The following is a 16,742-nucleotide window of genomic DNA, read 5'->3' as shown; positions in this document are numbered from 1 at the left end:
CATTTCGTGACGGACCGAGACTTGGAGTCACGAGTTCATTGGGGTTCTTAACCTAGGATACAAATTAACTAAAGGCCGCTTACACATTGGCCAAGCCACAGGGCTGTAGTATAAGGATTCAGCAAATACAGGGTAACTTTGAGTTGTGAGTTGTTGCATATTACTGTCATTAAAAAAAATATCAACGCGTAGTTAAGCGTTTGAACGCATTCTTGAGATAATAAGGATTGCACTGCCGTTTTGTGCTTCCTTGTGTGGACACGTAAATGTCACCACAGTATTAAACATTTTGGCAAATCATAAATATTTTTAGTTAAGTATGCTAAATTCGTGGAACAATTATTGTTGTTTACATAGCTTAACGATATTTTCAAGAAACCCTAATACCTATCGATAGGTACCTATCAGTAACCTGGCAAAATTACTTGTTTGAAAGGAAAATACATTCTTTGTCATCTACCTGTCTGTCCCGATGGAGTTCTCTCTGGGGAGGAGCCCAGCAACGATCAAGAATGAATAAACCAAATAATAGTGTATAAATAAAAGTGATAGAACTGATTGTAGTGACTGACTGATAGTACCTGTTACATAAATTTATTTAAATGATAAATAAATATAAAGCTTATCATAATACAACAACGTTTTGAATCAATATTCTCAAACATATAAATGGTTGCATGAAATTAAACTATTAAGATTTAGTCACAGCATCTGACACCATGGTTCTAGCAAATTTATCTTGCATTTCTAATAAACTTACTGAGGAAATAATTCAGAATGCCTTTAGAATCAAAACTGGAAGTGCAGACAATGTGATGTCTATAAAGGTGAAGCGCGCAGCTCCGGCCGGGGAGGGTCTGATTAGCGCTGTCTATCGGATCACAGTAGAAGGACAACATCATAAAGCCTCGTTCATTGCCAAGGGGTTAATCAATGATCCTCTACTGAGAAAATCCATCATTTGTTCAGAAACCTTCTTCGAGAGAGAAGCATTCTTTTACACCAATATCTTACCTGCAATGGCAGCTGTGCAGAAGTCGTTGGGGGCGAAAGAAAGTTTGCAGAGAAGTATTCCAGTTTGCTACGGGAGCTATGTAGATGGCAAAAATGACTACATTATAATAGAAGATCTGGCGGAAAATGGTTGCGAATCTTTGACATATAGGCCAACTGAAGATGAGCGCGATGCTACATTGAAAACCCTTGCCCATATCCACGCAGTATCTATGGCCCTGCGAGAAACTAAACCCGAAGTTTTTAATAAGATAGCAGATAAGTTGCCTGAAGCATACTATAATAAACAAAACAAAGACTGGTATGTAACTTACCTTAATAACGCCATTGAAATCGACCGCGAAGTACTCGCTGAATTTGAAGATCCATCAACTAGTGTCTATTATAAGAAATTTGAGCAATTAGTATCCCATAATGTTTATGATCAACTTATTCAATTGACGGCACATCGTGATGAACGTGCGGTTTTTAATCATGGGGACGCCTGGACTCCTAACTTCCTTTACTCCGGAGAACTGACAGTTGCTATTGATTTCCAAGCTTTCAGATGCGTATCCGTAGCACTGGATTTGTCCTATTTTATCATACTATGTGGTAATTTGGTCCAAAAGAAGGAAGATTTTGAGAAAGCTGTTAAAGTTTATTACAATTTTTTGAAATATTATTTGCGTGACATGGGACTCAATGAGAATGTCGTATGTTCCTGGCCTGTTTTGAATGATGAATTGAAGAAGTATGGTAAATTTGGACTTCTGGCAGCTCTTACTTCAATACCTTTGTTAGTGAGTGAAAAATGTGACGTTTTGGAAAAGTTTGAGCACAAGTTCGTTGGATACGACAAAATACCTCTGGAAGATCTGTGGAAACTTACTCCTATCGAATGTCGTGATGATAAACTGTGGCTAGTTAATGCTGTACGAATTTCAGTGGATATGGGTTTGATTTAATAGCATAATATTTTCAGCTTTACTGGGTAACGGAAAATTAATATTGTGTACGAGTAAATGTTACCTGTTATTAATATTATAAACATTGTTTAATTTTTTTGAAGCTAGTTTGGGTATTCTCATATAATTTGACTACGATTATCTCATCTAAAACGGCCGTCATTCCTTTTGAAGATAATAATACTATTAATATATCGCAAAGAGAGGCTCGCGAACCAATTTGTAAAGAAATTCCACTCTAAAACACCTGTATCTCGCTACAGATAAGCCTTTGGATGAGTCGACAGAATATAGGAATGTCTTGGAGGTTTCAACACGGAAACATGGAGAGAACAGAAGGAAAGCTACTTCACGGGAATCGACAATTTTATTTTTAATATTATTATATCAACTTGTTTTTCTTGCCATTATCCTGATGGCGTCCTCACTAGAGATGCAGGGGTGTGCCTTATTTTATTAATATAATTCATTCATATACATATATATAGTCACGTCTAAGACCCTTGCGGGGTAAACAAAGCCAACACAGAGTCTTGAAAGATTTGGCTACGTTCAGCTATATGGCTTTATCATGTTATTGAGATTCAAATAGGTTGCTAGCCCAATCGCCTACAAGAGTAATACCAAGTTTATAAGCCTTTCCCTTAGTCACCTTTTACGCAATTCATGGGAAAGGTATGGAGTGGTCCTATTCTTAAGTGCCGGAAACCACGCGGCATCTTATAGGGCTAAAAATGGATCTGAAATTTGCTAAATATTTATTTTTGTTCCGATAATAATAAGAATAATTAGTCTGATATGATATCCTATTTCTATGTACCTATGTTTCCTAAGCTCCTTTATACAACTATGAACGTACTTGCTTTCACCCGCGGCTCCACCCGCGTTTAAAGTATCTTATGTCCACCGTACTCCTTGTGTTCGCAAAATTTCATGGAGATCTGTTCACTGGTTTTGACGTGAAGGACACAAAACACTCTTACTTTTTTAATATTAGTATGGACTCAAATTCTTAACCCGTCATGTCATTAGATCGTTCGGACACAACATTATTTCTGTATCCTAAGCGTTCTGTACTGACTCGTGACTGCGAGAGGCTCAAAACTAATTATCGCGATGCTGGCCGACTGTTAGCCGACAAAAGTCTAAATGGCTAGTGGTCCGTGCCCGCTCGAACAAACATACCACTACATATAACTACATACACACGTCTCTAACATTATAAACTCGAACATTCCAATACACTATGCACATAACGTTTTGTGCGCACCGAAATAACGTGCGTGTAACGTTTATTTGTTAGAATAGAAAGCACGAAAAAAAGTGTCAATTAGCCATTATTTGCTGACAAAAGACTGTTTGGTGACATATTTGTTAACTCTTTTAGTTATATTTTTAAGCGCTTTAATGTTTTTGTGTACTTTCTAACATAGTTTTAGAGACATTGTAAAATAACACTTACACTAAAATGAGCAAAATCAAAATAATATCTTCACTTACGAATTCAACTCACATTGGTTTCCTAAAAGTACTTTTAAATTCGCTTAAAAAATGCTCATATGTATATGAAATATTTTTTTGGTTTACGTTTCGAACGAATATCGGTAGCGACTGTGTCGGAGTTGAATTTAAATATCATGACAGCAACGGCATGCATTGGAAGTGCCTGTTTGACGGATAACACAAATATACCTACTTATATGTATAACATCTTCATCTGTTACGGGGTAGACCGAGCCAAAGCATTCTTTTTTCTGGATAGTTCCACTGGAGCTAGGCCCCGGGCAAAAGACTTGTTAAAGATAAGAATTACCAAATAAATACTTAGCTATGTATATAATAAAGCTACTTTGTTGTAAATTTCAGTTACAAAAGTTAAAGAAATTAAATTTGTATTGTATATTGTTTAAGAGTCTAGAATTGTAAAATTTGTTGACCGTAAGCATGTTAATATTTGAGACAATACAGGCCAAGAGTTAAAGGTGAATAGCGAGTTCAACTTGTGTTTGTTTGTCACTCACTAAACGCGTGAACTGAACTGACAATTTGAGTATAGACGAGAATTTTTAAACAAAATTTTATACGTAGTACCTCAAACCCAGTCTTGAGACAAATTTGTTCATCCCTTTATTAAGTGAAACAATTCCAAGAACATTAAGAAACGCTGATTTGAATCTGGAAAATGTCTCATATATTTGGAGGCAATTATTAATAATTTTACATGCACCATTAAGAGACGCGACGCGGTACTTCAAATCAAAAAAGACGAGAGTGGAGCTTTTAAAAGGAGGCTTCTAACCCAAGATAACGCGAGAACATAAAAAGTGGTGTCCATTTTGTAAACAGGTTGTAAATGATCCTGTTTGTCTGTTTGTGGTCGAAAATGGTTAAATGCAAGACGGAGCTACGGACATGGTTTACATTTAAAACACAAGAACAAGCAATCAGATCGAAGTGTCTTTTTCATCTGATACAATTATTATAAATACTAAATTAATATAAATATTTATATACGGGACAGATTACACCGAATGAATTAGCTTCGAAGTAGTTCGGAGTTCGTAAGTAATACATGAGACAATATATGTCAAAAACAAAAAGAAAATATTTCTAAAATAAATTTATTGAAATAGGTAAGTAGGAGTACATAGTACCTAGTACCATAATTATTTGGACTTTTTATCAGAATCGTCGGTAAACGATGAAAGCGGTACGGACTGGAACAGTCCTTTCCTGGCCATTTCATCAGCCCAGTCCTCAATCTCAGCTTTACTGAAAATAAAATTAGGTGGTTATGGGAACTATAGTCAGATACTTAGTCCTTATAATATGAGTAGAATAGAGAAATGATTTTGACGGGTTCTGAGAATTCTGTAGCGAAATTCGAGTAAAATAATAACAAAACATTAAAGTACTAAATGCAAAGTACTGTTGTATTTGAAATAAAGAAAGGTTCAAGAATTAGCTTTTGCGATCTATAATTTCTTTTGTCAATAAGAATATCTACTCGTATGACGTTCGTGAACTATGAAACTAAGGACGCAGCTTACGCATGGAATTCTTGATAACGGGCGCGTCTGGGTCTTGCGACAAAGACGTAAACCGAGGCGCCTCCTAGGGCAGCCAAAGCGAAAGCTTGGGTGAGAATTTTGGTGGTTTGACTCCAGTGAAGGCCCCGCATTATAGGCTTGACTCTACATGGAGGCGCGGGGTCAGGTGGTGGGCAGATCTGAGGGCAAACTGGGCCGGCAGGGGGCGGGCAGCTAGGGTAACCGCTCATATTTTCCTGGATTAAAATGTGTACGTTTTAATAAAAACTCTGGCCTTCTGCCTTAATGTGTGATAAAATTTATTTAATTTCAGTACGAAGGCTGTGATAAAAAATAAGTACCTATGGAGTCTACATTTGGAAAGATCTGACCAAAGATGGAGGTGGTTATAGCATTTGCTCAACTAATACAATTTGCTGCCTAGACCAAGAAAAACAATGAAGAGTAAGTAACCTGGTTGACAGGATAGTATCTATAAAAAAAAGCCTTCAAATAAAACTTACTTTTTAAAATATCCTCCTTGTATTTATTGATGCTTTTCCCCAAACCGTGAGTTAGATTTAATTATTAGTTACGCAGTGTCCGTACAAAGAATTGTTTGTCATTGAGGGTTACTGAAGCTTTCAAATTTGACGTGTTATTATTCAATACATATTAAACAAACCTTTTCCTATCCGCGAAGGTTGAATAGGGAGGTTGTGTAAGGTATTGTTTCTATTTATTCCTACTAGAAAATAATTATGAAACCATCGCCACATAACTTATCAAGAAGAAACAATCCCACATTCAAAAATAACATAGTAAAAACAGCTACTGCTAGACGACAATACAACTCACAAAGTACTTACCTTTATAAAATTATTAATAAAAAAAATTCAATTTATTCTAAAACAACACACAATTGTAAATTATTAGTGAAAAATTGGCTAAAAACATTAACATAATGATGAGGTTGAAAATCTATTCCATCTTTTAGAATAGAGTGATTTATATATGTTGGTATATACTCGTACCACATACACACTTTCACATACAAATACAGTTTGCATATATTTTTTATTTTTGTATTATACATTTTGTATTATTTAGTACTCAGTAATAGTTACGTAACGAGGGAGCGAGGTCCTCTGACACGGGTATTCTATACTTACTAGAGGGCCTCAACAACTGGCTTTGTAAAACTGTTTTACTGAATAAACGAATTTTGAATTTTGAATCGCTTTGTAATTTAAATACACCATCGACTTGGTAGGCTATCTATGTCGACGTAGAGAGGATATTTTTTGGATATTTCCGTTAATTAATTGCCAGTACATTTGACGAAGAACATTTTTTAGAGATTTATTAAACCTATATTATATGTATTTAGGTATAACTTATATTTTATGTTTGCACGCGTAAATAACATGCTCAATTGCAGAAACCATGACTCATGATTTTAATATTGTTGTTTGCTGTCATTACTTGGATTACTATATAGGTATCGATTAAATCTCAGGTATTTATGTTATACTTATACAAACATTATTTCTGCATATCAATCAAGTTTTTTCTTTATATAAACTAGAAATGTTATTGTAGTTTTGTGTTTCTGTTCCCCTTTTCGTGTCCGAAAGTTTATACGTTTGTTTTTATTAATACTATTAGGCAGCTTATAATTTCATTCGGCACCATAGAATTATAAATGAAGAATAACTATTGACTATTTTTTTCAACAATTTTTACAACGCGTTTAAGAGCACACACGCGCAAACTCGTTTACCGCCGCGGGTAAAAAGGGATTTAATAAAAAACTTGGTGTAAAATTAAACCTGCAAAATAATTTGATACGTTCTTTGTGATTTACCTTTTTACTTCGTTAACAAATTATTTAAATTATTCTGTAAGGCGATCATATCTACATGACTTATTTTGAAGTCGTGAGATAAACATCGGAAAACCAGATATTTTGTCAAAAATGGTGTTTTGAGATATGAAGATAAAAAACACTACATTGAAATTTTGAACACTCGAATACCTCAGTCAAAATAAGGTGTAGGTAGTTGAAATATATCATCAACATTTCATTTTAAATTTCTACCAAAATATCATTGATATGTATACTTACTTATTTTTATCCTGAAATAGGTATCAAAACATTTTTCGTTTAGGTAACTTTACGTTTGTATGTTTTACTCTTATGGTGCAACAGAGAGTTTATCTTTTTTTCTTAGATAATCAAATAGTATAGATATTAACTCCAGTTCTTAGCTTTAGTCATGGATGATTTTCTTCCTCTGTTTCTTTCATGAATGTAAACTGCTTACATTACTCAAAAGAATACCGTCCAATTGAGAACCTCCCCTTTTTTAAGTCGGTTAAAAATGACGGGACATTAAAATCACCTTGGATAATAAATTAGGTTCAGCTTCTAATTTGTTCTCATAATTTTACTTATAACATACCGAGCGCCGACACTTAACGTAAAATAGTAATGAGAGAGTTTGTCTAAGAGCACTATTTACTAGTATTACTCATTTATTAAAATGATCAATAAAATAAGTAACTATTGTGCGGAAGGATCAAAATATGCCTTACAAGTTTGTCCAGGTCATATTAATTCTGTGGGCCAGGTAGGTCGTTTACATTACATAAATGGGTCCATTAACGAATTGTATGTGTTTTTTGAACCGATGTGGGTGTACCGAAGAGTGAGCGCGGAATCATCCCACGAACGATTGCTTAACTCAATATATCGAATTAAGTTTAAGATTTATTGCAGAAACCGATGATATTAACATTAGGTGTATACCAATCCTCTTGCCCAAAATGGCTGAATTACTAACGCGTACTTACTTGCGTGTTATTCAAACTTATTGTTATGGCGCGATAAAGGATTAAAGAAGATTAGAACTGCCAATATAGTTAACTTCTTATTGGTGGGCTTATAGAATTCAATAAATATAAAACATAGTTTTCTTTCCTTGCAGTCTTCTGTCTGACGGCTCTGTCTACATTGCGAGGTATGTAACCGTCATTATAAATGTATGTATACATTGATTCATAGACTAAGTTATGTATTGTATCTTTATTATAGATTAATTAGCTTTCGCTCGTGGAATTACCGTGTATTTCCTTCTTCGTAACGACGGCTTCTGGTTGCCGTTCTCGATAGTTTGATGTGATGGAATCACTTACCTTTAGGGGTTCTATGCAAACAAACACACCAAAATCGTGTTTTATAGAAAGTTGGAGCGAAGGTCGAAAACATACCTGCAACAAAAAGACATGCAATTAGAAACACACACAGATGTTTTTTTTTTCGAGTATGCTTTTATCTTTTTCGTGTATAGGTACCTACAGTCATCAATATAATTTTGCTACTTGAGTTAAAGATTCCTATTATGTATTATTTATAAGTTAATTAACTTATTATTTTCACATGTATTCGAAGTTCAAGCTTTAATGCTGGTCTGGTTCTCTTGCCGCCCAGAGTGTAAAGACTTGGGATTCTTCTTTCAGACGATTAGTAAACACTGCCACTATCTAAATCTTAATTCCACCATTAAGCTATCCAGCTGGACGTGGGTATCGAGTCTTTGCTGTGTCAATCCCGTAATAGATAAAGACGAGATATGTATGGGTAAAACCGGATTTTAAGTTTCGGAGGTAGAGTTATGGGCATAAGCTAGTCATACATAAAATGTATAACTGCTTGAAACGTGCCGTGGCGGGCCGAAACGGGGAATGTTAATGACCAACCAAACGAGTTCCGAGCTGATTATAAACATTGAAGTGTCTGTCGCTAATTACTCGATTTTGTAACTCTTAACTGTACACACATAAATATGAATTTATAAAATACATGCCTGTGGCACACGCTGACTGTTTTGGTACTAGATAATACTAAATAACTGTGTAAAACTAAAAACACTAATCTTTTTTAGGGTAAACAAGATTGGTGTTGTGGGGACAAAAACGGCAAAGCTTGAGTGGAATTGATATGCCAGGTGTGTAGGGTACTCCCAGATACATTGGCTAAGTTACGCTGAGGGATACGCTGAGGAAAACCTTGTACAATTTGCACGTAACCTGCGGACGGACTCCTATAAAAATGTTTTGTGGTCACCTTGTATGATTACACTTATTAAGGAAACATAACATCAAAAGACACAATTAAAAGAAAGTTTTCCTAAACTTCAGCTTCTTTTAAAGAAGCGGTAGGCTACCATCTGAATTAAGAATATCTATCTGAGTTTTATATCCATCATTATGTTATAGATAATACGATACTTTTCAGCTAGAGCTGAACGTGGGATAATGACGTGGTGTAAGTACATAGAGAGACCGAAAAAAGACGAGATAAAACAAATTCATCGACTTCATTAACTTGTGCAAAATATTAACAAACTATCTGGCGAAAGCAGCTCTCCTTCGTGTTAATTACGAAATAAAAAATATGTGAGGGGTGCGTAGGTTGCTATATCGAAATCTTTTTTTTTTTAAACATATTGAACTTTATCCTGCAGACATAAAGATCAGTGGAATAGTAAAAATTAACAAGTGATATTTACTACTTGCCCACGTTTATTCTTGTAGCCAGCTAGGTGTGGGCGCAGCCTACATCAAGAATAAAAAATACCCTACGCGCTATTTTAGCCGTGACGCAACTTTAGAAATTTTCAAAAAGTAGATCATTTAATATATAGTTTGGTAGCGAAGAGAAAACCTTTCTAAAAGGCTCTCTCCCTTACCCGACAGTTTCTTTCAAAATTCACTACTTAAAAAGACAAGGTACAGTGCTACAGACTATTTTATCCTATTATTATAATAAAAGGTACTATTATATTAAAAAAGAAATCAATTATTTACTTTCAAAATAGAATACAAGGTATCATTAATGATGTCAAACATTACTAACGAGTATTATAAATTATAATAATACAAAAATAATAACTAGGTTCCAAAGCAAATATGTAGAAGAAGCGGTCGAAAAAGGTACTGCAGTGTATAAAATGAAGTTTGTAATGTGTCCCAAATAAACATATGTATGTATAAACTTACATCTCATGTATTAACTTCGACCTTCCATTTCCCATGTCAGCCCATGTCCCATATACAGAAATATTATCACAAGGCCGAAAATCTATCTGTACCACAACGACAGCTTTGTCGATCGATTTACAAATAAATCGATTGAGTCAACATTTTTATCGATTGGGAGGAAACCGAGGAGGAAATACATGTATTTGCATATGATTATTGGGTTGAGAATATATTTCAGTGTAAAAGGTAAGGTCAGATGATATGTAAATATAATATAGATACATATAGTTTTGGGACGGCATATAGGTTAGGTCCCCTTAGATAAAGGTTAGCCGGGGCTAACTAAGCTAGATAAGTTATTAGTATTTATAATAGATTTGAGTACGTTTGACCTTAATCTGCCTGGTGGTAAGTAAGATAGAGAAGCCCAAGGTGCTTAAATAGTGCCTATTCACTCTTGCCTTGGAAATCCCCAAGCTATAAGTATCGGGGAAGAGAGATGAAAGGTACACCTGGAGCTGGTCTTCAGAGAGTAGAAGATGTAACCGATACTAACACTGGGGGCATTATGATGCTGATGGGTTAAAAAAAAGGTTTTCTCAAATCAGACCAATCTATATTTTTCGACTAGTGAACCGGACAATTCTATCATTAAGCCAAATAGCTGGTCATTCAGTCTTTTCAAGACTGTTGGCTCTGTCTACCCCGCAAGGGACATAGACGTGACCATATGTATGTATGTAGTAAACCGGACGTTGCGTGGACCGTGGGTGACTCGGCCCTTTTGCATTTTTTACTACTTAAGTAGGTATTTGTGACATTTCCTGTTTATATGCATTTATTCAGGTGGGTATGAGGATATAGGTAGTAGTTTTCTGTTTCCTGTGCTATAAAAAAGATGTGTGATAAAAAAGCAGTTTTGTTCAATATGGCTGATGCTGGCCTGATAGTAATATATACAGCTTAAGATATTAAATATACAAATTAAATGATCATCATATCAGCTGAAGGACGTCCACTGCTGAACATAGGCCCCAATGACTATCACCTCGATCTGTTTAGAGGCGGGGGTAAGCTAAACCGATGAGCTTTTAATATGCAAGCGAAGCGATATAAGTATGCAAGGATCATGGCAAAGAGACGTGATTATATGTAATGATGTATGTTGTGTGAACACAAAAGTCAGTTAGGTAATGTATAGTGCAGTTGTCAACGAGCTTGTTTGAGGTTTGGCTCGGTCGAGGCCGAACAAAGGGACCTTAAAGCCAGTTGCACACTTTGGCCCGCGTAGGCGATTTGGGGTACGGTCTAATGGAAAGCGTTAGCGGATATTTTGAAAAATAAATTAATAATTTACAACTTGATAAATATCATAGTTACTATCGTCGTCTTGGGGTTTGTCTTTGGCCATCGTCCAGAAATGGGTATGTTTGGTAACATTAATTAACTATTTATACTCATATTCAGCTAGAGTCATTATTGTCTCAGGTGAATCTGCCATCCATCCACGTGGATGAGAGTTGTTCTTTCTTGAGTATCGGAAACCACACCCAACATATTTTATATCGTGCTATTATGTGTTTTAAAAAAAGAAATTATTAATAAGCTTAGGATTTATTTATTGATATAACATAGAGGGTAATTTAATAGTCGTCATTTTAAAATCGCTGTATCTTTTAATTTGAACCCCTCGTTTACTTAATCCCTGATCGGGAGGGGTCAGAGGGGGGTCAGGTTATAAATTTTCTAAAGAAAGCGTCGTGGGCCGGCGCGTGCCACGTTTCGAAATACAACAAATGGGATGCTTACCTTACGATAAAGAAAAACAATCTTTAGCTATACATCGTTGAGGTCAGAATGCGTTTATGACATGTAGTCTTGATGAGGTATTATCGGTTTAGGCTCATTTACACCCACTCCAGATTTTTATATATTTGTTTGAGCTTAAAACTCTTTTATGATGATTAACTGCAGAGCTAAGGACTTTAAATATAAGCTTTAGATGCTTGCATACAACCACGGCCGGATGGATGGTGTGAAGAAATGAAAGTATGACTGGAAAAGGAGTGCCTAGATTGATGTCATATGATAGAACAAATTGGAAGAAATTTACTAAATAAATACATATACTTAATAAATACAAGTAGTACATTCACCTAGTGTTGCTTTAACGAACCCTGATTGGAAAGTCTAAGTAGAAAAACGTCCAACGAGCAATCTGCCTAGCTATCTAATCGCCCGTGTAGCAAAACGTCCAACTATTATATAAGAGGACTGTCTAAGAAAATGTTATTATAAAATTTTTAAAAATGCCTGGGCACTTAACAACAATAATGTATTAATTTGTGGGCATTACATACACATACTCCACATACCATCAAACTCCTTGATTTATTTTCTGTTAGAAAAAAGATTATAAATCTTTTAAGTACTTAGTGACGATGTTCCCCTGCAAAGGGTGCGGAGGTCAGATGGGAGTCCCTTCGTGTAAAAATCTAACATACCCAATCCAGGAACAGGTGAAAAAGCGCACCCGGACTCGTAGGAGGAAATAATTTAACTAAACTAGTGCATATTTTAGATCAATTGTATTATTTAGGCACTCGTTTATGAGTATATTACCACATAATTTTCTTTGTTTAAAAATACGAGTACCTACTACGCAGTTCATTTGAAAATGCTCCACGACTTGTTTGCCTACGTCGATAATCCGTTAATACTTATGCTACCTTGAAGTATTTACGTGTATTCTGTGAATATTATGAGTAGATGACGATGTTCATGCTGTTTTATTTTTAAATCCATCCTCAAGTTCTTAATAAAATTTAATTTGTCTTTAAAATAAAAGTACCCGAAACCGCCGAGCTTGCATGAAGAGAGTTATGAATGTGGATGAAGCGAAGGAAATAAGCAAAGATCGTGGCAAGTGGAAAGAGGTAGTCTCTGCCTACCCCTCCGGGAAAGAGGCGTGATTTTATGTACATATGTATGTAAATAAATGTGATTTGAACAAATTTAAATTAGATGAAAACGTCGGTATTCTGATCAATTGCACAGACAAACGCCATTTTAGATATATGTATTTGATTATGTATTTTTTTAAGTATGAGGAGAGAATAAAGTTTCAGACAATAATTTTTCAATTATTCACAAGTAGTTCACCGCGAACTTAGACCTCGCTAACACTTAAAATTTTTACAAAATTGAAAATATTACAAAACTATTGATGACTAACTTCTTGGTCCTCTTCATCTTACACAGTTTTTAAATTTCATGAAAATCAGACCAACTGTTCCAAAATTATCGCGTTACAAACATACATACATACAAAGAATTTATTTTCGCCCCAAGTTTAAACCCCAAGTTAATTGGTAGATCTGACTCGCATCGCTCGTTTGGACAAAATCATTGTTCTATATCCATTTTTTGATAAAAGACCGGAAATTACTACCACTGAATCTCAACATCACTAGCGACACACTTTCAAAGACATTATATCGCTTAAATCGCCCCCGCGTAATAGTCAAAAAGCCTTCCAAACATTGAACAAATGCACCTACGTATACACTTGCATTGAACAAAGCGCCAAGATAGATAGAACACCATCACCTTAAGCGAGGAAACATATTATACTACTTTTTAAATGTGTCGGTTAACGTTGCATTGCTCAATCTTATGTAGGCTGTCATTGGACGATCTTCGGTTCTTAGTTTTTCATTTCACAGTCCAAATTAAGCTCTAAAACTTACTTAGATAAGACACATTTTGAGTAGTTGCTATTTTGTTCAATATTAGGCGTCTGTCGCAACCGACGCGTGCCTCCGAAAATCAAAATTGCGTGTTGCATCGAGAAGTGTGTAAAATGAATTATAACCCGTTGCACTAAGGTTTTGATTCGTGTGAATGATTTGACTACCAGAATCGTATGCAAGTGTAAGGCAGTGTGTTGCCACGTGGGAAGAGCTGACGTCACGATGCCTTTAAGCCTTTCAACGAGCTTCATTGCTAAATGATGTAAATTATGTTATATTAGCTGCGCCGAATTCGTTTCCCATAAATCTTTGTAATTTTTTAATCTTTTTAATTTATGTTAATATCTAAGTTAACAACCTATGCAAACTACCATGAAAATACCTTCGGTAATTTTTACGACAGCCAAAAGTAACAAACACATCCACACTCAGCTACACATCTTTACAAACATCGTTTTCGTCGATTTTTATTTGGCATGTTTAGAGCAAGTTTTAATACTTCTAATGTTCTTCATGTTAGATACATAGATATATATACATAAACAATTTTTTTTTCATTTCTTGTTCAGATTACGTTGTCCGTTGAAAAATTGAAGCCTTTACCAATAACTAATAATTATTGTTTAGTGATGATGTAGCCAACGGATGCAATTTGTAGTATATTAAATTAATTTATGACTCCATTGTGTAGACCGTTCATAAAGATCCGTTGTAGTGCTTATGGTACAGTACTAGAGAAAAAAATACGCATTTTTCTAGTATACAAATCATATAAGTAAAAAGAGAGACATTTAATTTAAAAATAATGTCTAGTCAGTCCTAGTTCGCATACAAACAATTAAGTACCATTTCCTGGTAAAACTTATTTTCTCATAACACAAAACAGATTTTACAAAATGACAAAGTAAATATAAGTCTATTTAGTAATTGAATATTCAGCGATAAAAGCTTCTTCATAAATATTATATGAAGCTAAATTAAATAAACTTAAATGATTTATCCATTTATAGAGAAATCAATAATAATAAACTGAAAAACCGCGGGCGTTTAATTTAACCGAAGTATAGTGGACTATACTCGTAACTGCCGAGCGCGACTGGATTGCCTTCAAATCTGTTCTATCCCTTTCCAACTCGTGTTGCAATATATGTTCATCTCTTTCATTCCCGTGGTAACCTCCAGGGGGTTTCTCAGAAGTAACCAGCGTTCCCTAGATACGAGTAGATGATATCAGCATGAGGTTGTTTTATGTGTAAACTCACGGTTTGGTTTCATGTAATTCCTTTTAGAGTTAATTTTGTGCCTTTAGCAGCACAACAGAAATGTTCTTTTTATTTATTTATGAGAAGTAGTTAAGCAAATAACCCTCCCAGTCGGGTAATTAATTAAAGGTGATATAAGAACTGGGATTCTTCTTTTAGGCGATTGGCTTGCAACCTGTCACTATTTGAATGTCAATTACATCCTTAAGCCTATATCAGCTGAACGTGGCCTATCAGTCTTTCAAAACTGCTGGCTCTGTCTACCCCGCATAGATGTTGTCATATAAATGAAATGAATAAATCATATAAGAAGTCAACGTTGGTAGATGTCAGACCGTGGAATTTATATTCAATATTTCATGGCAGATACTTCTAGGTGAATTGGTCTATACATACATAGACATACGTAATATCTACGAGTACTTACATACATTATCACGTCTTTGTCCCATAAAGGCCAATATTAGTCTTAATCTTCTATATTTTTCCTCTATGTTTGTAATGTCAGTGATGGGTCCTTAATATAACTACATTATGGATTAGACCGACCCCAGGGCTTATTCTCAAGAAATAAAACTAATGAAGAATTCAGTGTAGTATTCAATATTCGTTTTTAGTTCAGAACTAAACACGTAACGTTAAAATTTTACAAAATACATTAACTTATTTTTTAATGTACCTACCTACATATAATCACTTATCTAGCCATATTTACCTACGTTGTCAACAAGTAACGCGTAATGACCCAAAATGTAATTCAAACTGTTTAAACTGCGCTTTTAAGCGTGTCAACTGGACATAGATTAGAGTCATTGACACTGATAACGCGATAGTCCTTCCATCATCTCATAGTTACAGATATACCTACGGCTATTGCAAAAGTTTATATAGAGATTCTTATAATATACCTACTTACTATGAATGTAGACATGGATGTTATGGTGTATAAAGCCAAATAAGTTTGCAAGGATCTTGGACGGTGAAAACTGTGAATAGATTTAGTGTATACTACCTACTACTAAGAATAAAAGTTACATAATGTCTATTAATAAAGGTAACTGGACTATTTTACACATAAAGATGTGATGTGATGTAAAATCCCGTAGTTAAGGGATTATTGATTACAAATGGAAACAAAATTCTATTTTCTTAATAGCAGTTTTTAATTTTCTCTGTAGAGGCAATGAACTCAATATTTTTTAGAACTAAGCGCTTTTTGAAAATCAACTGAAAATAAATACCCCCGAAATTATAATGATTAAATAAATATAGAATTTGGAAATTGGTGTGCGTGCAGCAAATTTCGACGTTTATGTCCAGTATATGAGTCTCGTGCCAATCGCTCCCGGCGAATTATTAAGTGCATTAGAATTAAATCATAATCTTTTGAAGTAAAACTTTAAGGTTTTTTAGTTAACTGATGACACACACCTGTATGTGTGTTTGTGAGTCTGTCTATTGGTTCGGACACGACGCTACAAAAAACATCTAAGTTTTATTAATGAGGTTTGGAACGAGTACCTAGATGATTTTTTTTTGAGGTAAGTCACGATGCATGTCTGATCTCAGCTACTTTCACAGGGGAACCTTATATTGGGAAGCTCTTATTAGATAGTGGTTACACTATACATCCAGAGTCTGAGTGTATAGGTTGCCTCACGATGTAATTACACGGTAAAAGCATTTTTAGTA

The 16,742-nt window shown here is 34.9% G+C and overlaps 3 protein-coding genes across 4 annotated transcripts in view; 1 reads left to right on the top strand and 2 right to left on the bottom strand.

The window, feature by feature from the left end:
* Positions 1-16,742, bottom strand: part of LOC106133961 (epidermal growth factor receptor) — a 91,224-nt gene that overhangs the window by 27,242 nt on the left and 47,240 nt on the right. The gene's annotated exons all lie outside the window — the stretch shown is intronic.
* On the top strand, positions 685-3,802 carry LOC106133963 (uncharacterized). The gene has a single exon (XM_013333878.2). It carries the CDS (start codon positions 720-722, stop codon positions 1,959-1,961), a length of 1,242 nt encoding a protein of 413 aa, XP_013189332.1. The 5' UTR covers positions 685-719; the 3' UTR covers positions 1,962-3,802.
* Positions 4,508-12,688, bottom strand: LOC132903982 (cytochrome c oxidase subunit 6C-like). 2 transcript variants are annotated; one of them, XM_060953804.1, is made up of 3 exons: positions 12,541-12,688; positions 5,012-5,247; positions 4,508-4,733 (listed from the first exon to the last, which is right to left on the bottom strand). In XM_060953804.1, the coding sequence occupies exons 2-3, from the start codon at positions 5,239-5,241 to the stop codon at positions 4,628-4,630; spliced, it is 336 nt and encodes a 111-aa protein (XP_060809787.1). In that variant the 5' UTR covers positions 5,242-5,247; positions 12,541-12,688; the 3' UTR covers positions 4,508-4,627. The 2 variants fall into 2 exon arrangements, with proteins under 2 accessions (XP_060809787.1, XP_060809786.1); XM_060953803.1 differs by lacking the exon at positions 12,541-12,688 and adding an exon at positions 5,860-5,954.

The sequence above is a fragment of the Amyelois transitella genome, chromosome Z (assembly GCF_032362555.1).
Source record: "Amyelois transitella isolate CPQ chromosome Z, ilAmyTran1.1, whole genome shotgun sequence".
Taxonomy (NCBI): domain Eukaryota; kingdom Metazoa; phylum Arthropoda; class Insecta; order Lepidoptera; family Pyralidae; genus Amyelois; species Amyelois transitella.
Note: the sequence above shows the minus strand (reverse complement) of the source record. Positions and strands in the feature narration are given on the sequence as shown.